We start from the raw sequence: 24,236 nt of genomic DNA, 5'->3' as shown, positions 1-24,236 counted from the left end.
ACATGTGCAAAAATGGGACAAAGGTGTTATGGATGATGGATGGATGGATTTATTGCCCAAACTGATACCATCTTTTTCCATAGTTATACTCAGAATTGGACTCAGTATAACTAACTCTGAGGGTATAGGGGCTCAAGCCCTCACAAACTCAAAAGCTATTTTTTTTATTTTATTTCTGCAGGCATGCGTGCATTTATGTATGAAAAGATTAAGCTTCATTTACATTTGCTGAACTACTTTCTACCAACATAAATTCATAGGACTCCCAAACCTATAATAAAACTCACATTCTTCTAATTTAAACATCTGACATCATGTAAACCTTTGCCACTGCTCTTTCACAATGTACCTCATTGCATAGCCTGTGAGCATTTATAATTAACAGATATCTATTTTTATGGTTTATCATTCTTAAAGCCATCAAATGATATGAACTTCGTCCACTGATTTCACTTAATAATATGCATAATCCCAAACTTTTTGATTCAGCCCCATCTGTCACCTATAACACCCTCCCTGTACAATTTACCTAGAATTTCTGATCAATATTTTAACCACCCTATGTCTGTCCCTGCAATAACAGACTCAGTTTTGGTGTTGTTTGTAAGCAGATGATTTCCCCGAGTATAATACCCAACACAGATAAACCCATCAGGAACAGCCTTATTGAGGGGGCCTCACATCAGACTGGAGGAACCCTACTAGTTACTGTCTTTGCTATAGAGAGTTTATACCTTAACTAGCACCCTCTGTTGTAAATCCATCACTTTAGCTTCACTGTTTCATGCTCACAGTGCCCTTATGCATTTCTCCACATGTTGGGTGACACTGCCTATGCTACACGTAACAGTATACAACCTAAGATTAAAAGAACTTTCATAAGAAAAGTATACCAGGAATGAGAAATTCCTTCCTACCAGGAGTCCTTTAATATATGTATATATAATAGTCTCTTTTCAGGGGAGACTCAAGGTGGTATTTATACTACTAGGGTAAATTTGACCAGGGCATCAGGGAACTTCCTGTACTGTTTTGACAGCTTCCATGGGATTTTTTATAGCCCTCTAAGCTACCACCAGCTCAGGCAGATGGGATTTTTATTTAACATTTTATCTGAAGGATGAAAACACCCTGTAATGCATCACCCAATCTCCCCTTATGCTGCATTGCAGTGACAGCAATTGCTCTACCTGGTGTGGGAATAGAACACCCACAGCCTTCTGCAGCAAACATGTGAGTGTTACCCATTGTCTCACTGACACTGCTACATATATGTGTATATAGATATATTTATATTTATAGCTATGGATTTACATATATATATATATATATATATATATATATATATACGTGTGTGTGTGTGTATCACACACACACACACACACACACATACACACACACACACACACACACACACACACACACACACACACACACACACGCGCGCGTGCCACACACGCGCCACACACACACACACACACACAGTATAAGTTGATTTATTGAACTGCACAAACATCAAACCACAGGTAATAGATGCTCACATTTTGAAAATCAACATGTTGAACAAATCCACAAAATCAAACAAAAAATAAAATAATCATAAAAGGAAAATGAGCATTTTTCTTTTGTGGTCTATTAATAAGAACTCTACCATCAAATTCAGAAATCTTTTGTCTGAATAGTGGCAGTACTATAAAGTAGTTTTTTCTAATGTAAGGTGTAGAACTGGGGTTAGTGGCAGGGGTAAGGTTTATGTCAGGGGTAGGGTTAATGTCAAGTCACATTAGTAAGGCTAGACAGGGAGGTTCACCTTACTAATGCATGCCAAACCTACCCTAACACTGCACCTAACCCTAACCGTACATCTTACCATAGGAACATCATTTTGTGACACTACCACAATACAATACACTCATACACACTCCACATACAGCAGTACAGACTCACAACAGTAAATTTATTTACTTTGTCCTTTCTCTAATCTAACCTGAAAACAGAAGGGGTCAGGGGTCATAATCAGCTGATCTGTTTGAGTTTTAGGCCTTAGAAGGGAAGGAGTGGAGATCGGATTGGCCTTTTTTTTTTGTATTTGCTCTCATGTAGAATGTGAGAGCATTAGGGGCCTGATGCTCCTCCTTAGAAGAGAAGGAAAGGTGCATCTGATTGGAGAATGAGCCTTCTATTTATTTATTTATTTATTTACGTCCTTTCCTGCAGAACATTAAGATCTGAGGAAGCTTTGTAGCACCTGACAGCAGAAGATGTAGAACACAGACTCTTAGGATTTGCTACTTCTAATGGGGTACAGGGTGAAGACCCCATGATGTGGGGTGTGTGGGTAAAGCCCCACATACATGCACATTTTTTTTTAATTAAAAGTGCCTGTACATTTTTTTGAAGGGTGCGATTACATAAATAATTAAATATAGAGAAGATTTTTATTCCATTTTATATGTTATATGGAATATTACCTGGATGAATTGAGTCTGTTGGTGTGCTCTGACTTATGGATGTAATGTATTGTCAGCCTTTCAGTTTAGTTTATCTCAGCTTTACATATGAGTTGCTTTTGGGATGCTTTGTTCAGTTGGTGTCATGATCATGAAAGCAAGCTTATTAGATGTGCTTTTGTGGTTGTTCCTGTTTTGATGGATGTGTAAGTCACATGACAGTATACGCAATATGCTCTGGTTGATCATGTGAGGAATGACACTTGTTTAGGTTGGCAAATCCATATCTAATCATATATATGACAGCAATATAGATATAGGTATAGTTGTAGATATAAATATAGACAAAGACGTAGGCCCCGGATGCCTAATGGATAAGGCACTGGCCTCTTAAGCCAGGTACTTTGGGTTTGAGTCTCATCTGGAATGACATAATCTTAAGTTGGGGTTGGCATAATTGTCAATGTGCTGACCTCACAAGTAAGCGGTACAGGGTTTGATTCTGACCAAGGGAAATTGGCTAGAGTAAAATGACCCAAAAGGGCAGCTAGTCTAGTACTTACCGATGAACCAATATAGATATAGATGAAGATATAGCAGGGCTAGCCCCCCAGTGATGTCAGCATTAGCATTATGTAATTGCCATTATTGATAAGATACCCCTGACCCCATGTACTAATTGTGAAAAAGGGATTGTTGCCAATACAGATATAGTTATAAAGATATAGACATAAATGTAGCTCTAGTCAGAGATATAGATATAGTTACATAAAGCAATCAGTCATGTGTGGTACAGTATACAGATATGAAAATATATTGGTTTAGCATAGACTTTACAAGCCTAATAACTTTACTAGATGTGGTATTCCCAATATATGTTACCTGACGATCCAGTTAGAACCACTAACTTCACAGATTTTCCTTTCTTTCTTTGTTTTTTTAACATTGAAAACAATGTGTGAAAAAGAACACATAAAAGCATACAGGTTTCTTCACTGCTTTTTTATTATGTAAAATGAAATTACTAAAATAAAAAAAAAATCAGTTTGCAAATAAATTATATCTCATTTAGTCACGAAATAACAGTTAAACATTTTCCACTGTACTGCCTTGATATCTACTTTTGCTTTGATGTTATTAATGTTTATATATTTAAAATGTATGAAAATATGCTTTCTTATTTACTGTTTACTTAGAGATGGCGACAATGTATAGGTATAAAAACTCCCACCTAATGTGTACATAATTGTTATGTTTTCTATGTGCTGATCAATTACCTTTTGATTTAATATTTTTTGCACATTTATTAATGAACGTGAAAAAATAATGCTTCTTTTTACTCACTAATACTAAGATACTTTATGTACCTTATACCCACTAGTTTTAAAGACAGACAAGTAGATGCTGCGTAGATTTCATACTTCTACTCTCGTATCTCATTTTCTCGTTATTCGCATCATGTGTTAGAAAGAAAATAACATATTTGTGCACCTTTTAAGACTTACAAACATATATATATATATATATATATATATATATATATATATATATATATACATATATACGAGATTTAAGATTCTGCAAAGCAGGATGCTTTTTTACCAGATTTGGAGTATATCATGCATTAGTTTTGACTTTTAAGTTATTTAATTAAAAGTGTTACATGCCCCACCAAAAAATCCAAACAGCAGATGATATGGGCAGAGTAATGAGAATGTTTTAATGGCATAGGTAGGATAGCAACTGCCTTCCTAATGTGAGAGTAAAGTATAAATCAAAGAAACAAGCTTTGGTCTAAAGTTAGGAATCTGGATTTTAACATAATGCTACCTCATGCATTACTTTTGTTTTACTCTTAAACAAGATGTCTGAGCTCTGGTGAAGCCTGAATATATGTATATATATATATATATATATATATATATATATATATATATATGCACACACACACACACACACACACACACACACACACACACACACACACACACACACACACACACACACACACACACACACACACACACACACACACACACACACACACACACACACACACACAGACACACACACACACACACACACACACACACACACACACACACACACACACACAGACACACATACACACACTGCAAACCACAGAAATAAACGTAGAAATTACATAACAAACACAAAATACCTTGAATAGAGTTATATGATACATAATTAAAATTTATACACAAAATAAATAAATGAAAAAACGAAATGAAAAACAAAACAGGAGCAGTAATCAGCTAAAGAAAATGGTTCAACCAGCAAACTGACTAAAACACAAAATATTCACTAATTTGCAGTAAATATGCAAAGTATGTGACTACAAACCTACAAAATAATAATCCTTACTATACAACAAAACTTTTAAATAAAACCAAAGAAAATTCACCTTAACTTTAGAACCGCACAGCAAAGCTAGCGCACAACAGCCATTTCACAGAAAAAGACAATTATACAAAAAGTCTACAATTACAGTTTGCCTTTAGAAATTAATGAGAAATAGCAAAGCACAAGAAAGAATAAAATGGCCATGTGGAGTGGGGGGGGGTGCAGTTTTATAAATTAAATATAATGTAGTGTGTGTTTACGGGAGGGTTACAGCCTGATCTGCGGCGTTGTCAAAAATCACAAAACATATTCTCTAAACTTAAGGGTACAAGATATTTCATTTATCTAACATCATATCCCCACATTTTCAACACACATGCATTGTGCATGTGTTCCTTGTATATAGTGATATATGTTAGAAAAACAAAACACAACATTGCCAAGATCATAACACTAGATGTATGATTACTTGTTTATCCTATACGATACAAATCATTATTATTTATTTCAAAGCTCATTCCCATTCCTCTGTTTCAAGATGAATGACCGTCTCGTCATACATGCTTCCAACTACACAAGCGACCAGATATTTCAAAGTTTTAATAAGATTTACACCTGTTTATTCACCACTGCTGGTGCTATCAGTTTTTACAATATTAGAATGAAATGAAATAAAACTTAATTTTGAATTTTGAATTCTGCATCTGAAGAAACATATAAAATGAAAGGTGTACAGTTTAATAAACAGCTTATACAACATTTTCATTGAAGCAGCATAAATATGTGTTATTTGTGAAGCTACTGACCAAAATCTTTCCTTAAAAGTTACTTGATCTGGATATTTTTCTTTTTATTATATTGTGGTGGACAGATTTTACTTTTTTAACAGCAAATGAACTATATAAAAATCTAAACCATGTAAAGACATTGTGTTACTGGTGCTTAGAATCCCATCAATCTTATGAATACAAATTAATAATTAGACAGATGCAGACTATTGCACTGCCATGCATTTATAACTAGAATCATGCATATAATCACATAATAATGCATATACAATGTTACACATGCAAACAGCCAAAGTTACATGTGAAAAATTGTATGCGTACATATACAGGCAACATCACATGCTAATCTGACACACACACACACACACACACACACACACACACACACACACACACACACACACACACAATCACATTACTGTACATTAATAGTAACATACTTAAAAAAATCTCACTGTTATATGTCTGTGACTATACACAAATAATCACACTTTTTGTACAGGCATATGTACGCTTATAGTAACATCTTAACTATACACAGGCAAACAATCAACATGTCAAATTTTAATAACTATAAATATTTATATAATAATAGTTGCCCATTAATAATTACATTCATACAAACAACTGCACTTTTATTCCATATGAACGAAATACATACATGCAATCATATTGTTATAACAAATGATCCACTAGAACCGTATAATCACTTCTGAAGCCTTTTGTTACTCCTCATAAAAGTGCAGTTGCTGACAAACTGATATTATTCTAAATTAAATATTTACTCCCACAAACACATACACACACAGAGGTGCACACTTTTGAATTTTTTCCAAATTGGGGTTTGAGGATAATTTTACTTTACTAGGGTAGTACACTGATCCTAAGTGACCATTTGCAAGCACTGTCTAGGTACAGGTTATTTTTGCCTTATTCCATTCCTGGGGTCCTGACATTTTACAGTAAGCCTCCTTCTCCTTTCATATGAAGAGAAAGGGAACCTGAGTTCCATAATCCAGAGTTCTAGTTACAGTATCAGGAGTTTAGGAACAGCAGTGTAATTATTAAAAAACAGTAAATCAGAAGCAAGTATATATATATATATGTATTTAAAGCTACCCAAAAGCAACCAAAAACATTATATATTTAAAAGGAGACAGCTTAAAAGTTTCAGGGGGCGACATGTCGATAATTTAAATATCTTATGTACTTACTTAATTTTGTAAGAAATGACCAAACAGTCGCCTTTATAATTTACCTGGCTAGATGCAATAGAAATTAGAATATAAAAACTTTTTTCTTCATGGCAGCAATCTATCCCACAAAATATTTTTTTTGGACTATGCCATTAAGAAAGGCACCCCCGATTCATGATAATGCGAAATGCTCTCGACATGTTCATACCCACATACCTAGAAACATACAATACATTAAATCTTAGTGTAGCAGGAAGCTAAAACTTAATCACCTGAAGTTATTGAGACCAGTCCCCTAGTAAAGGAATGCGTTGGAAACCCGAATACAAACTGCCTTTCAAAAACAGTAGGTAACTTATTGGGTACCCAACAGGTGCCGTTCTGTCGTCATTGAAGCATTAACATTTGAAATAATATTTGGAAATAAATGAAATGCCTCTTGTTTTAAATAGCTAAGCTGTTTTTACAGTGACCATAGTCTCATGTTCTCAGCAGTCAAAACGATGGCCATGCCAGGCTGTGAGAACAAACCTTTAGAGAATATCCCATTTAGATGGGCTCACTGGTCTGCTTACAGTTACCCAACATACAGGCAGGAGTAAAGTATGTGGGTATTACTATTACCTCGGGTTGGGGGACCAGGGTCCCCAGCTCCAGAAGCCAGAAATTCCATTTGCCTCAACATTCAGCGATTTGGACAAAAACTATTTCTGTGATGGTTCTCCCGTGTGATGGGTAGTAAGGAATGTGCAGAAGGGACCACTTAGGTGCCTTAATGTGTGTTTCTGACATCCGATAGCCCTCTTTGTTTTCATGTTTTCGGATATGGTTGTGACACCTACTACTATTTGTGTAACTGTGGAATTAGAGGGGTCTGCCTGTTTCTAACGCTGCTTGATAAGTGGAAAGTATTGTCTGACCTGCAGAGCTCCATGGTTTGTTTTAGCTGACAGATTTCAACTTTTTGCACTTCATGTAGCATCCTGAGAGGATCGCAATGTCCACCGTTACAAATAAAACTGCCACCTGCCTTTGTAAAATGCGTTTCTTTTGCAGGTTTCGTAACTAAAAACTCTACTCATAAAATCAGAATTTAAAACATAAAACATATAATTTATAAACAATGAAACATTACCTGATGTGATAGTAACCATCGTTCCTGATCCCCAGTAATCAAAATAGCTGGGCACGGTGTACCAGAGTCCGGCATCTGGCGTTCAATAACCCGCTGTGACCACAATGACCCGCTGCGCCCCCATCATCAGACAGCAATTAAACAATATATGCAGGTGGTGTAAATGATAAATGCTTACCTTGTGTAACGATGACACTGGTTCCTTGTCCCCAGTAATCCAAGTTAGCACAGTGTTAGCAGGCGGTGGTACGGCGAGTCAATAACTTGTGCAAGAAGCAGACGTCCCTGCTGCAGCCCTCATGCACCAAAGGACACACACAGACCCCCACCGCACACGCACACATAGGCGCTTACCCACACTCACTGCCCTTCACCCAGGCATTTTACCCATTTCTGTACATGGGGTTGGGGTGTCATTTCAACGGCGACTCTCATGTAGGGCGGCCCCTGTTCCCACTGACCAGTGGTTACCAGACCTATACACTCAAACCTACGGCCAGTTTAGAGGAAAGAATGTATTTATTTATTTTGGTCATCCCCATAATTTCTAGTGACATTTCAAGCCATTCAAGCTTCATTCTATAAGCGATTCATATTTTTTCCTGCAATTACAACTGAAAAATACAAATCGCACTAATTTTGTCCTTGTTACGAGATTCTTATTATTCTTATTAAACCACATAACGACAGGTTTAAAGTTAATGCCAAATATTTACCCCCTCCCATGCAGTAATTAATGCTGCTTCCGGTTTAGCCACTTTTGGTCAATGTGTTTTGAAGTGCGTCTACCTTGTTTTCACCAGCACCATAAATTGTGAACATCCTGTTTCAGGACCACGTAGATCTTGTCATATTACAAGACTGCACAGCACCACACACCGCACTTTTGGGCATAGCAAGAGCGAATAAAGGGGGACGATCCATGGACTAATAAAAATGCAAAGCTGCATTCTGCAAGCTCTTCTTTCCCACGATGGGACACACACACACGCACGCACGCACGCACGCACACACACACGCACACACTCTCTCTCTCTATCTTTCTGTCTGTCTCTCTCACTGCACTGCTTTCTGCACTTCCTCCTCCACCATTCCTTAAATGTTAGCTGTGTTAGGTTTCTAACAACCAAGCACTGTTGCATTCCTGGTATACTGGGGGAGTTTTTCCTTATATACCGGTAAAACCTCTGGATTAGTATATGGAAAGTGGCTACTGTGTTATATAAACAACACTATAGTACTGTTCTTAGCTTGTGTGGTTACCGTGGTTCCTGGTTCCCACTTGTCAAATGTGTAGGAAGCCAGTCTTCACTTTCTGCAGAGTTGTACATAAACAGCATATGCACAAAACACACTGCAACTGAAAGAGCACATCCCAGGCATTGTACAATACAGACACCGGAATCCATAAATCTCCTATTACAAAGTACAGACACCATGTGCAGTGCTAAAGCATATCAATGTCATGCATGGAAGAGAACTCCATTTTGTAATACAGTTATGGTATGTCTGTCACAAAGTGCTCATTTATCCCAAGCTCGGTGGCTACATCTATCCCAGACATAACTGAGGCATCGAGCCCATATATGAATAAGGTATGTCAGTCCAATGTAACATTTAATAATGACTGAGATATATGTCTGCCACAAGTGAAGCACCTATAACACACCTGGCCAAGCCAAGTCTGTCTTATGTAAACTCATTTATTCTGTACATGGTTGACACATCTCTCCCACATACATGGCTGACACACAGTGTCTCTCCCACAGAAGTGATCTGGCTCATGCATGGATGACATCATATATGTACTAAGGCTTTTCTTTCTCAGGTAAATCATCTCTAATGTATGGATGAGTTATATCTTTCTATGTAATGCATTTATCTCATACACGGCCAAGACATATTTATCCCATGTAGCACATCCATTCAAACTGGAGTAAAAGAAAGACTTAAAACAGAGGCCTTGAACCCACAAGCTCAGAGAGCTAGCAAGGAATGGGTGTCTGCAGGCTTGAACTTCCTGCAGTGTGTTCCTGATGGACTTTTCCTGAAGGCAAACTTCAATGTGGTGACCCTGAGAGTATTTTCAAGGGTAGCACAAGCTTCATGCATTTCCCCTTCCTGTACACCAACGCTTTTTTAATTCACTTGTGCTGTTGTAACCATCATATCTATTTGGTGTAACCATAGTCATACCTCTCACCCTCTAAGAACAAGAAATCTGTACAAAGCCAAAACTAATCAGAGAACAAAGGCACATTTTAAATATTGCTCTTAAAAACTTAAAATGTTGACAGACTAATAAGTGTTGTATTAGCATTCATTTCCTGATGGATATGAAGTCTGAAATTTAAATATATGCTGTGATGCCCATGCTCTGGCCCAGCAATCAAGGAGCCTCAATCCTCACCACTAACACCAGTGAGGGGCATCTCATATAAGTGGAATGGATAACAAATACACACAAGAGCACACAAAGATCACAGTCAGTCCGGGGCTGGTTGCTCCCTTGCTCTCCAGGTCCCCAATAAGACTCCCCACTGGCACAGCTATAGGGTCCAGATCTCAGCCTAGTGGGCAAGCTAAAACCTCCAGCATCCTCTCTGTCCTACCAGTGCTTCATGTCCCTGCCCAGGTAGCTGACACAAATACACACACTCTTTGAGATAAGAGTTTATACAACCACACAGACACTCCTGGGGAAGGTTGGCACAGGCTCTCCAGCTGTGCCCCTTTTCCCCAGACTATACGGTAGAAATCACTGCCACCACCCAGCTAATATTTATTAGCCACACAAAGGCCCTTAAAAGGGTGTCCAATTATTACTGTGCAATATTATTATCCAATTGGTAGTATAGCTCAGGGCTAAAGCTATTAGAGTGGCTTTGTACAATTTTACCAAAGGCATGCAAGTACTCTTAAGAGCTTAAATTATCTCTACACAAAACAGCCACAGCTGAAAGGTTTTAAAATATTAAAAATAAATAATAAAAGCACAAGACAATACTTTTTACTACACAGTGCTAGTCAAGAGTTCAGAGATCACAAAGAAATACTTAAAATAATTCAGTGCAGTTCTGACATTACAGAAAAACACTTTGTATAATCTTTCCCGTTTTTAGCTATTTCTAAGAGAAAACACAAGTCTAAACTAAACTTACTTATAGAACACAGGCAGACTGCTGATGAGTTGGATGGTCAAGACAAAAATGCTTAATGCCCTCTGATTCTCTGTGTTTTTAAAATCCCATTCCTGGTTCACATTACATCATTCTTCACACTTCCCTGGGTTCCCAGGCTAACAGGCTACATTCTTTAGTAAGCTCACACCAGGTCAGGAAGCAAAGCCATTAAGGACATTTATGCATGAAAATTCTGGCCATTACTCTCGCCTTAAAACAATAGCAAGAATTCCTTCATCCAGACCAGCCAGAGCCGACATTAAAGATCAAAGACAGTCATACAGTGCTTGACTTAGCTTCCTTACAGCAGAGTGCATTGTTGTTACATTTTTTTCAGTTCCACGTGTAACAATATTTTTTACCATTTAAGACAACAAGCCTGTGGTTTACATTAATATTTACAGATGACAAAATTATATCCAAAATTCTATCTGGTTAGGCTGGCAGCCTTCATCTATCTTCACCCAATCTTCACCCCCCCCCCCCCAGAGAACTCAAGGTAGTTTTTCAAATGAACTTTGAGAAACGCTGCTTGAGAGGGTTAGGTCTATATGAGTATACCTTACCCCATTCCCTGTCTTGAGAGCCCATCTGCATTGGCATTGCTAATCCCACTGCGGTGCTGCATGGACATATCATATGCTTGCAACCCTAGGCTCCATCTTAGCAACTTGGCTTTTTGCTGGCTGGCTCTGTTCTTTTGTCAGGTCTGTGAGGGGAGCAGCTATGTGAGGGGACCATCTATGGTACTATACCTGAGGAATAACTTTCTGTAGTACCCTGCTGTCCCTAAAAATGCCCTTACCTGCTTTTTAGTAACAGGTGCAGGCCATGCCTGAATAGCTTCCACTTTGGCAAGTTCTGTCCTTATCTTTCCACTCCTCACTCTATGTCCTAGGTAGGAGACCTCTGCCATACCCACCTGACATTTTCTCGGCTTAATAGTCAACTCTGCCCTCTGTAGTCTGCCCAGCAACTCCCTGACATGCTGAAGGTGCTCTGGCCAGGAATGGCTATAGATGGCAGGACAAACCCTCCTGTTCCTGCTAGGATATGATCTACCAGCCTCTGGAAAGTTGCTGGGGCATTCCTCATCCCAAAGGGCATCTTTCTGAACTCATACAAGGCAAAAGGAGTCACAAAGGTTGACTTCTCTCTAGCACTGGGAGTCAAGGGCACCTGCCAGTAACCTTTGGTAAGATCGATGGTTGTAAGATACTTAGCCCCACCTAGCTGCTCTAGGGCCTCATCTGTCCTAGGCATGGGGTAAGCATCAGACTCTGTGTGACCATTTAGTTTCCTGTAATTCACACAGAACCTGGTGCTGCCATCCTTCTTTGGCACCAGCACCACTGTGGAGGTCCAGGGACTGTTGGACTCTTGAATCACCCCTAGTTCCAATATCTCCTGTACCTCCTCCTTCAGAGTCTGTTTGACTCTCTCAGGCACTCTATAAGGGGCCTGCCTAATAGGCCTTTGGGGTCCTGTATCCACCTGGTGCTGCCTCAGGTGGGTGTACCCTGGTTTACCAGTGAACATGTCCCCAAATCCCTGCAACACTGCTCAGATTTATCAAACCTTGGTAGGAGATAGCTGCTGGGACATTGCTACCCCTTCCACTGAGGTGTCAGCCGAGCATCACTGAGGAGATCAGTCTCCAGATCTCCCTCAGACTCCTCCTACAATCCACTGCAAATGCTCAGCACAAGGGTCTCCCTATCATGGTAGGGTTTCATCATGTTAACATGGAACAGTTTGTGCCCCTGCCATCTGCCTAGCAGTTCCACCATGTAGTTAGCATCACTTAACTTTTTTACCACCTTGTAGGGTCCCTCCCAAGCTGCTTGCAGCTTGTTGTATCTGACAGGAATAAGAACCATTACCTGCTGCCCACAGCATACTCTCTAGCTCAAGCATTCCTGTCATACCACTCCTTTTTCTGTTGTTGGGCTTCTGCCAGTTTCTCCTGGGCCAAGTCCATGAGTTCCCTGAGCCTTGTCCTGAGGTTTAGAATGTATGCCACAACAGACTCCTTGTGAGACTCACAATCACCTTCCCACTCATCTCAAATTAAATCTATAGGTCCCCTCACCATATGCCCATACAGCAACTCAAAGGGTGAAAAACCTGTGGATTCCTGGGAAACCTTTCTGTAAGCAGACAACAGATGGGGCAAATATTTGTCCCACTCCCTCTTAAACTGATCTGCAAATCCCCGTAGCGTGGACTTGATTGTAGAATTTAACCTCTCAACAAGACCATTAGTCTGGGGATGGTAGGGGTGGTCTTCATGTGCTTCACCCCACAGGACTTCCACAGACAGACCAGCAGGTCTGATATGAAATTGTCACCTCTGTCAGTCAGTATTTCTTTTGGGAAACCTACCCTGCTGAAAATCTCTTACAAAGCATTTACCACCTTCTCTGCCTCAGTGGAAGACAAAGCTACCACCTCAGGGTATCGTGTAGCAAAATCCACTACCACTAGGATATCATTTTTCCCTGTGGAGCTTGGGGTACTCAGAGGACCCACAATATCCATAGCTACCCTCTGAAATGGCTCCTCAATCACAGGCAAAGGCATCAAAGGAGCTCTCACCTTGTCTCCTGCCTTGCCTACTTTTTGGCACTGCTTACAGGTCCTGCAGTACCCTGTTACATCTCTGGAAATTCTAGACCAATAGAAGTTCTGCATAATATGCCTCTTTGTACGTTTTATGCCCATATGACCTGCAAAGGGAATATCATGGGCTATGGCTAGAAGCACCAAACAGTAGGCTCTAGGCGCTACTAACTGCTGTACTCTCTCATCCTTTAGCCCTCTCTCAGGGGTCCACTCTCTGTACAGTAACCCTTTGTCCCAGTATACAGATTCCTCCTTTCCTTGAGAATCAGGTGCCTCCCTAGCTACCTGCCTCAGGCCTTGCAATGTAGAGTCTGAGAGCTGAGTCTGTCTCAGCTGTCTCCTTGTAACCCTTCCCAGCTTCCCTTCCACAGGAAGTCTGGCATCCTCTGACAGTGGTGCCTCACTGTCAGCCTGGGTACTACTACTCACCTCTACCTTTGCAGTCACTCTGTCCAAGGGATCATCAGTATCCACAAGCAGCTGTGGCTCACATTCAGTCTTACTGCTACAGAGTAGCTCCCTCCCTGAAGTAACAACCTCACCAGTATTGGCTGCAAGTATACAGTCTGTCTGGGTCTCCCCTAGGCTACTAGACCCACGTGCTTGTCTCCTAGCCTCACTGCGTGTAATTGCATAAGCACATGGTACTGCCTCATCCAAATCCTTCCCCATCATGACATCTGCAGAATGGTAGTTCGGTACCCCTGTTGTCTTAAGACAACCTACTATTGACATTTTGTCTTTCCCACTTACTGGCTTCCTCACCTTTTGTTCCCCACCTTGACTCTGTGGATACCTGTATGCCACATGGCCCCACTGGTTGCATTCAAAACATTTAACCCTAGCTCCTGGACGTGTACCTGGACTAGTGGCTTCCCCTGCTACTGGCAGATTCTGTTGGGGCAGTCTGTGCTGCCCATCATGGGTTTCTTTACACCCATGAGCAGTACTGGGGGTTCCTTTCTTGTGCAGGGCTGCCCTGCTTGCCAGGTATAGGTCTACCTTCTTCCCCAACTCATCTGAAGTAGCACATTGTCTATCAGCTAACCAGATCCTCATGTCCTCAGGCAAAGTGCTAATGGCATGTTCCCTCATAAAAAGGTCTACCAGCCCTTCAAAAGTGGTGACCTGACATCCACTCACCCACCTATGGAAATAAGTGCCCAGTTCAGCAACATATTCACACACACTTTCATCTGCCTTGCATTTATGCTCACAAAACTTTTTCCTATACATTTCAGGTGTTTGCTTAAACAATTCTAACAAGTTATTTTTAACAGCAGTATAATCAAAACATGCAATGTCAGACATTTTTGACAAAACAGTTATAGCTTTATCATGGAATAAGGGGGTCAGGAACCATACCCAGAGCCTTTGGTCATCACCATACTGTTTGCATACCCTCTGAAACATATGAATGAAGCTATTAAAATTATCCCCCTCTTTAAACTGCGGAAGAAATTTACTGACCTGTTGTGCTTCTGGGGTTCAGTTACTCCCTTCCCCATTACCTCCATGACTCTGGCAAAAAGTCATCATCTCCTTCTCATGCTGTCTCTGCCTCTCCTTTTCCTCAGCTTACAGGCATAGCAATTTCTCATTCTCCTCAGCCTGTAGACTCCTCAGTCTCTCAGCTGCTTCTGTCTCCAAATGCCTGGCCTCCAACTCAAGTCTCTTTAGCTCCAGATGGATTTTTAAGTTCTTTGCAGAAAGGTTGAGCTGTCCATTCTCTGAGGGTATTATATCTCCACTGCCAGTCTGATTGTCCTCCTGGTTGCTGTTTCTGATGCAGCTGTAACCAAGGCTGCAATCAGGTCTGCCTTAGCCAGGTCTCCATGCATCCGTCTCCTAGCCTGGCACATCTCCACCAGCTGGATCCTTGTCAGCTTTCCATACTCCTCTGCTGACATGCTGTCTGCTCACCCTGACTAACTAAGCTAACAAAAGAAATAACACAATTGTTATCTGAGCTCTGAGTATTCACTGCATGGCTGATTTAGAGTACAAAACACCTTCAGAGCTCACTGTACCCAAGCTACAGGAGTTCACTCTACCCCACACCACTACAAGCCAGTTAGTATTTGCCACCAATTAATATGTTATGTGGATATCTCACCACTGCCAATTAATATGTGATGCCCATGTCCTGGCCCAGCAATCAAGGAGCCTTGATCCTCACCACTAACACCAGTGAGGGGCATTTCATATAAGAGGAAAGGATAATAAATGCACACAGTAAAGTGCAATTTCCCTTAAGAGCACACAGAGATCACAGTCAGTCCGGGACTGGTCGCTCCCTTGCTCTCCAGGTCCCCAATAAGACTCCCCCCTGGCACAGCTATAGGGTCCAGATTTTAGCCTAGTGGGCAAGCTAAGACCTCCAGCACCCTCTATGTCCAACCAGTGCTTCATGTCCCTGCCCAGGTAGTGGACACACATACAGACACTCTTTGAGATAAGCGTTTATACAACCACAAAGACACTGCTGGGGAAGGCTGGCACAGGCTCTCCAGCTGTGCCCCTTTTTCCCAGACTATACAGTAGAAATCACTGCCAACACCTAGCTAATATTTATCAGCTACCCAAAGGCCCTTAAAAGTGTGTCCAGTTATTACTGTGTAATATTATTATCCAATTGGTAGTATAGCTCAGGGCTAAAGCTATTAGAGTGGCTTTGTACAATTTTACCAAAGGCATGCAAGTACTCTTAAAAGCTTAAATTATCTCTACACAAAACAGTCACAGTTGAAAGGTTTTAAAATATTTAATAATAAATAATAAAAGTATAAGACAATACTTTCTACTACACAGTGCTAGTCAAGAGTTCAGTGATCACAGAGAAATACTTAAAATAATTCAGTAGTACAGTTCTGACATCACAGAAAAACACTTAGTCTAATCTTTCTAGTTTCTAGCTATTTCTAAGAGAAAACACAAGTCTAAAATAAACTTACTTATAGAACACAGGCAGAGTGCACTGTTGTTACATTTTTTTCAGTTCCACATGTATCACTATTTTTTACCATTTAAGACAACAAGCCTGTGGTTTACATTAATATTTACAGATGACAAAATTGTCTCCAAAATTCTATCTGGCTAGGCTGGCAGCCTTCATCTATCGTCACCCATCTTCACATATGCAATTACTTAGTGACTTCAATCCTCAATGATTTGCCAGAAAACCACAAATTGTATGAGGAACAGACCAAAAATATGAGGCAGAAATCTGGGCATTCTGTGAAAATCTGAGCATTTGACAGGTATGACCATAGTTATTTGGAAACATTAGAATGCAAAATAGTTTTTTTGTTGTTGTTGTTGTTCCCTTCCCTCACACATTATACCTCTTTTATTAATTCATTAATTTATTTATTTACATTTGTTTACCAGGTAGTGTCTGAATTCTGAATGGGCCAGGGACCCGTTTTCAGCAGAGACCCAGGGAGATAAGCTCCAAGACAAGTGGTTGACAAAGACATAGCAATGAAAAATATAAATAAATTACATACAAGAAAGAGGTAAGATACAATTTCTGTGTGCAAATAAATGAATCAAAAATGTACATGGAAAAAAGAGGTAAAATACAAAATCTGAAATACAGGTAGGTGATATGCAAATTATATGCAAAATAAAAGACTGTATTCATAATCCTCTTACATATATATAAATTTAGTAATGGGTAAGAGGTAAAGAACAGAAAAAGGAATATTACATGATGAAAGGTCTCAAAAATGTTGATATAATAGAGAGGAGAAGAGACATATGTAGTTGGGCGAATATCTTTTATCTGAAGATCATATTAATCCTATGAAGACATATACCAACCTTATTAAATATGACTATACAATTCAATTTATACAAGAATTTATGCAACCATGCAATTGACAGGATACCATGATTTCACAGTATCCGTAACCTCACTAAATGTACTTCCTTACTATTCCTACCTGTCTTCATCAGTTGGAGTGTACATGTGGCCAATTACAAGAAGTGCAACCGACTGAGTACAATTTACAATGGTCTTTTAGTAAAACATGCATTGATAATGGGAAATTCAGAAAAGTTGTGTTAAGTTGACTTAAATATACTTTTCCTATAAAAACTGTGATAGTTGCTTCTAGTAAATCTTACAGCATTTAAAATGTGAATTATACAGAATATGTAGAGTCAGGCTAGTGGATCTAAAATAGATCTCCTCAAATGTGCATACATTTGCATTGCATGAAAGGAAAGCTCACATGCAAAAATTAAGAGGAAATACAAGCCCTGGAACTCTTAATCTAAAACTGTAATATATATATACATATATATATATATATATATATATATATATATATATGTATATTGCGCTTGCCTGCTGAGTTGCTGAATATTCACAAGGATCTATATTCCTGAGACAGAGCTTATGCTTGAAAAGCTTTAACTGTGAATTCTCTGCAATTGTTATTCAGATTTTCAGGTTAGTGGTAGACAGGATAAAGTAAATTTTTAGCTTAAAGTCGTAATAGTACACATTCAGTTGATGCATATTTTTCTTTCTGCATCTGTATGTTCATAACTTTGAGTTTATCTTCTTCATGTAAGCCTATAGACCTGTTTGCCAGCCAATTATCTACTGTACTGCTTAGAATTTTGTTTCTATAAAGATTTTAATTATTCTACTTCAAAAACCTTTGGCTGGATATTTGATAATGCACGTAAGGGTAACTATCAGGATCAATAATGCATCAACTATTAACATCTGCCAGAAAGGTGTTACAAATATTTAATCTTTGGTTTTATACCCCATTGCTCCTGTATGTAAATGATATATGCACCTGAGCATCTTTTATCTAAAAGTAACCCACTTAATTCCATCATTTATCATCCTAGACCCTCCCATGGCTACTTAACGTTAACATGAGCACTGTGACTTCTCTCAACAGTGCTATTTATTCTGTACCTCTCCCTTGGGTGCTCATGAGTGAAATTAAGCCTAGATATCCCTAAAGTAAAACAAAAAAATTATATTCTAATTAAGATTACATTACTGATGCTTCTCTTGTTGTATAATGCTACTGTTACTGTTTTGGGATAGGTACCAAACCCTGCTACTCATTCTCCTGCCAGTGTTGATAACACTGTTAGTCAAGACTTCACTTTCTCTGTGAAATGATATCAGCATTGATCACAATATGGACCTAGACCATTGTATGGGCATTGATCACAGTATGGCCCTAGACCATTGTATGGGCATTGGTCGCAGTATGGATCTAGACCATTGTATGGGCATTGATCACAGTATGGACCTAGACCATTGTATGGGGATTGATCACAGTATGGACCTAGACCATTGTATGGGCATTGATCACAGTATGGACCTAGACCATTGTATGGGGATTGATCACAGTATGGCCCTAGACCATTGTATGGGCATTGATCACAGTATGGACCTAGACCATTGTATGGGCATTGATCACAGTATGGACCTAGACCATTGTATGGGCATTGATCACAGTATGGCCCTAGACCATTGTATGGGCATTGATCACAGTATGGACCTAGACCATTGTATGGGCATTGATCACAGTATGGCCCTAGACCATTGTATGGGCATTGATCACAGTATGGACCTAGACCATTGTATGGTCATTGATTATAGTATGGACCTAGACCATTATATGGGTATTGATCACAGTATGGACCTAGACCATTGTATGGGCATTGATCACAGTATGGTCCTAGACCATTGTATGGGTATTGACCACAGTGTGGACCTAGAACATTGTATGGGCATTGATCACAGTATGGACCTAGACCATTGTATGGGCATTGATCACAGTATGGACCTAGACCATTGTATGGGCATTGATCACAGTATGGCCCTAGACCATTGTATGGGCATTGATCACAGTATGGACCTAGACCATTGTATGGTCATTGATTATAGTATGGACCTAGACCATTATATGGGTATTGATCACAGTATGGGCCTAGACCATTGTATGGGCATTGATCACAGTATGGTCCTAGACCATTGTATGGGTATTGACCACAGTGTGGACCTAGACCATTGTATGGGCATTGATCACAGTATGGACCTAGACCATTGTATGGGCATTGATCACAGCATGGACCTAGACCATTGTATGGGCATTGATCACAGTATGGACCTAGACCATTGTATGGGCATTGATCACAGTATGGACCTAGACCATTGTATGGGTATTGACCACAGTATGTGCCTTGATTATGGTATAGCCCTCAACCATGATAAGGATATTGACCATGGTATGGTCCTCAACCACAGTATGGGCCTTTAGCATGGTATGGGCATAGATGATGGTATGCCCCTAAACTGCATTATGAGCCTTAACCATAGTACAGGCCTTGCCCATAGTATGGGCCTCAGACATGTTATGGATATTAAACACATGACTCAAGCTCATCCACTTGAAGGCATGTAGTATCTTTAATAAATGCGATGAATTAAAGCTATGATAATGGAGACCTGGTTACAATATCATAATTTTTTTCCTGCGGTATTGGTAAATGGGTATTCCCTAGTGAAATAGGACATTGCCAATACCTGAACAGGTACGGTAGTAATCTTTACCAGTAATAGCATCAGTGCCTTTCTGTTCAAAATCTCTTCAAAATGCATCATTTATCTTGTATGTAACCTTCTAATAAACAAATAAAATATTTAAGAATGATTAACATATACATTCAACCCAAGCATACATCAGTCTAGTAAATATAATTTCTTGGGTAAACATGAATATGTGTGTTGAAATCAATGTTATTACCAACTTAAATGGTCAGGAATTCAGCTTGGCCTCCCACAACTAATTTTAATGCCCATTAAGACAGATAAAAAAGCAGAAGAAAAAGTGCCCTTGACTGGATTTTGATTTCATAAGTGGTCAATAGTCTTGTCTAATGACTCCATATACAATTGTCATCAGTTTATCAGTTTGGTTAGGTCATGGCTGGAAAGGGGGGCTTTTGACCAATCAACTTAGCAGTTTGCAAACAGATAAATGAATAATCAATTTATTTTATCAGTCTCCTGTCAGTGTTACGAAACCTGTTAGCCAAGATTCACTTGCCAGAAAAATGAAATGAGAGTGCTTAAGAAAGCAAAGCTCCAGCCATATAACACGAAATAAGCACTTTGAAGCTCCAGACAAGTGGGATAAGCGAAAAAACGTTTTAATAATCACATAAATCCACACCACAAATGAAACACAAAATGTTTAACTGCTTCACTATGTTTTTTGTCCCCAATGGAATTTCATCAGATGTAAAACAGATGAAGTTCAATTGGGAACAAAAAACGCTGTGAAGCAGTTAAGCATTTTGTGTTTCATTTGTGGTGTGGATTTATGTGATTATTAAAACTTTTTTTTCACTTATCCCACTTGTCTGGAGCTTCAAAGTGCTTATTTCGTGTTACAAGGCTTCACTTTCTCCTTCATTGTGAAATGTTATCAGCTATGATCACAGTATGGGCGTAGATAATTGTATGGGTCTTATAAATAAAATATCTAGCTGTCTATCTCTCTATCCATCTATATATCTATCTAGTCATTAATTAGTCCTTTCTAATGCAGTCCTTCAGTAAGACAAAGCACTAACTTATTTTACTATAACTACATTACTAAACATACACAATGACTTACGCTCCCATTAAATGATCTAGAGAAAGAAGAGTCAAATGAAGGTCTTAGGACAAAGGTCAGTTGTAGTAGATCTAATCCTTTCACAGCCCAAAATTCATGCAGATAGCTAAGGAGCCCATGTAAAGCACTTGTTAGATCCCTTACAGGGAATCGTTTTGCTGCCTGATCAAGATAAGACTAAGTCCTTGAAGGACATGAGGAAAACAGCTCACTTGCTGCTACATCTGGGAGAACTATCATGATCTTCGTTTGTGTCAGATGGACAGGATGTTGTCATAGCTGAGTCATTCCATCAGTAGCTTGGATCAGCAGTGCCACATGTTCACATTATGCGAAGCCATCTCCTTTGACTTAGTGATCATATTCATCTGCACTTCCAAATCATAGGAATCAGCCTCTCCGAAACCAGGAATCAGCCTCTCTGAAACCAGGAATCAGCCTCTCAGAAACCAGGAACTGCTAGACAAGATAAAACTATAGATGCAAGCAGAACAGATGGAATATCACTTAAAGAGATGTTCTTCTGCTTATTTATTCTATTAGCAAATTTGCTAAATAAAATTATCTCTGAAAGGATAGCCCTTATACTGTGGAAGAAGATGTACTTTTTTCCTCTCCATGAAGGTGGTACCTTCAATGAAGTCACTATCTTTAGGGCTGCCTCTATAATAAATCAAGTATCAAACATCTAAGAAAGACAGATAGATAAGAGTATCCCCTCTCTCACTATAAAACTGAACTGAAGATTACTGGCTGCTTGTTAATCCTTCCAGGATTTAGTTATCATTTAGTCTATTATTACTACTATTGTTATTATTATTATTGTTATCTCGTTACTGTTTGGATACTTTGTAGCTTTGTGTTTTACTTCTTATTTCTCAATGTTTGTAATTAGAGCTTCTATTCAATTGTACCTAATTTGCTCCTGTATTTCTTCATGTCATGATCACCTCTACTGTATACATTCATTGATTGTTATTGTTTACCATCTACTGTGCCTTTCTGTGGAGCTTTTCTCCCCGGGCCTCAGCTGAAAAAGGACCTGCGTCCAGTCGGAACTTCCCTGTAAACAAATGTAAATAAATAAATAAATAAATAAATAAAGACTGACATTACCTACTGACAGATGTCCTTCACAAAAACATTATCTGCAGTTTACAACATACATTTTGTACATTTTGTATTGTCTTTTACATCGGCACAGCCTTATTCACATTTGGCCTGTTTATCATGAACAGTCTTGCCACTGGACAAATCATTGAGGCAGTTATCCATGACTTGGCCAAAGAATTTTATGCTAATCACTATGACCCATTCAAAAGTAAGTCCAACAGTAATGGCCTGGATTCAAGTATGTTGAATAAGTAGGTATAGCATAAAGGCAAGAAAAGGCTTGTACCGATTCCTATATCCTCCTCAAGGGCATGTTCACGGCCTCAGATTTACCTCTGTGTTATTTTCAGTGCATGAATACACCAAATGTCCACTTTGTGTGATGCTCTTATCTTCATTATACAAACAAACATTCCATTGGGTGCCTGGCAAATACAACTTCCAGAGCGGAACATAAAAGTCAAAGGAGAATTTTCAAAACCAGAAGCTTTGTTACAAGCAACAGAATTATTGGTAAATGCATAAAAGATCAAACGTATGTTTCTGTAGTCACAACTATAACTGCCCAAATCACTGATTCCTCAACTGTGCAAGTACATTCTATGAAATACCATGGAATTATGGCTCCCTATCCATTCAATAACATAAAGAGACAACAACAGAAAAATAGAGTCATGCCATTGTGAACCTGTGCAGAATAATATATTTTTGACTCCTACCACTGGAATTAAATTGTTGTCTGTATTACTTACTGCAAAAATGTTATTTGGGCAAATATTGTTTACTCACTAAAATAATCAGTTATGTACCAAATTAGAATTAGTCATTAACAAAATGGCAAGAAGGAAGCAAATAGTTAAGCTTCAAGCATCGTGCATTTTCAGTAGCTAGCACATTGTCAGAAGTGATTCTATAAATGGACATTGCTGCATGGAGCCATGGCACATTCGTCAGAGGTGAATCTATAAAAGGACAATACTGCCTGGAGCCATGGCACATTGTCAGAAGTGATTCTATAAATGGACATTGCTGCCAGGGGCCATGGCACATTAGTCAGAAGTGATTCTATAAGTGGACATTGCTGTCTTGAATTATGGCACATATATACCCAAGCAGAGCTCCACGTGGTCCTGCAGAGGGGTCCTGGCAACAGAGAACTGAAAGAAGCGACCACTTTCCAGATTTAAGTATTTTTTGGCTTTTTTTATCTGCATTGTCCTCTCTGGCTTTCATTTAACTAGATATAACTGTTTTTGTATCTATCTGCTGATTTCTGAAGTATCTGCACTTAAAAGTAGCATTTTGGTCGACTCTGGTCGATTAATACTGTTTTTTTGTTAATTTAACTGCTGAGGCTGCCCACTAAAGTGTGCTAGCCTGTGTAAATCGATTTTACTATTTGCTTAATTGCATTTCTGTGTGCTTTCCTGAAAAAACAAAAAAAAATACTCCTTGTTTTCCCGCCTTTGCTCGACTAGTTAAGACCAGTATACAGGCTTTGCTGTATTCTGGGCTGTGTGTAGTTCCTGTGTTGGCCATTGCCTTACTTAGATAGAAGGAAGTTTCTGAGCTCACCAGTGGGAGTGGGGAGCCTTGAGCAGCCTATCTGTCCCTGGGGGAAGTGACCTCAGCACTTGAGCTGTAAATCATTGGTTGCTTTGGACCATTTCTAGCTCTTTTCAAGTTCCCTGTATAAAAATCCGCCTCAGGGCGTTTTTT

The 24,236-nt window shown here is 39.2% G+C and overlaps 1 gene segment (V, D, J or C); it reads right to left on the bottom strand.

The window, feature by feature from the left end:
- Positions 1-8,873, bottom strand: part of LOC122798679 — a 76,981-nt gene extending 68,108 nt beyond the window's left edge. Inside the window, 1 exon segment of the C gene segment in view lies at positions 8,650-8,873. Coding sequence covers positions 8,650-8,659 — 10 coding nt within the window.
- Between the last annotated feature and the right edge of the window lie 15,363 nt (positions 8,874-24,236).

This window comes from Protopterus annectens, chromosome 3.part1, assembly GCF_019279795.1.
Source record: "Protopterus annectens isolate FY-2018-M chromosome 3.part1, PAN1.0, whole genome shotgun sequence".
Lineage (NCBI taxonomy): Eukaryota > Metazoa > Chordata > Ceratodontiformes > Protopteridae > Protopterus > Protopterus annectens.
Note: the sequence above shows the minus strand (reverse complement) of the source record. Positions and strands in the feature narration are given on the sequence as shown.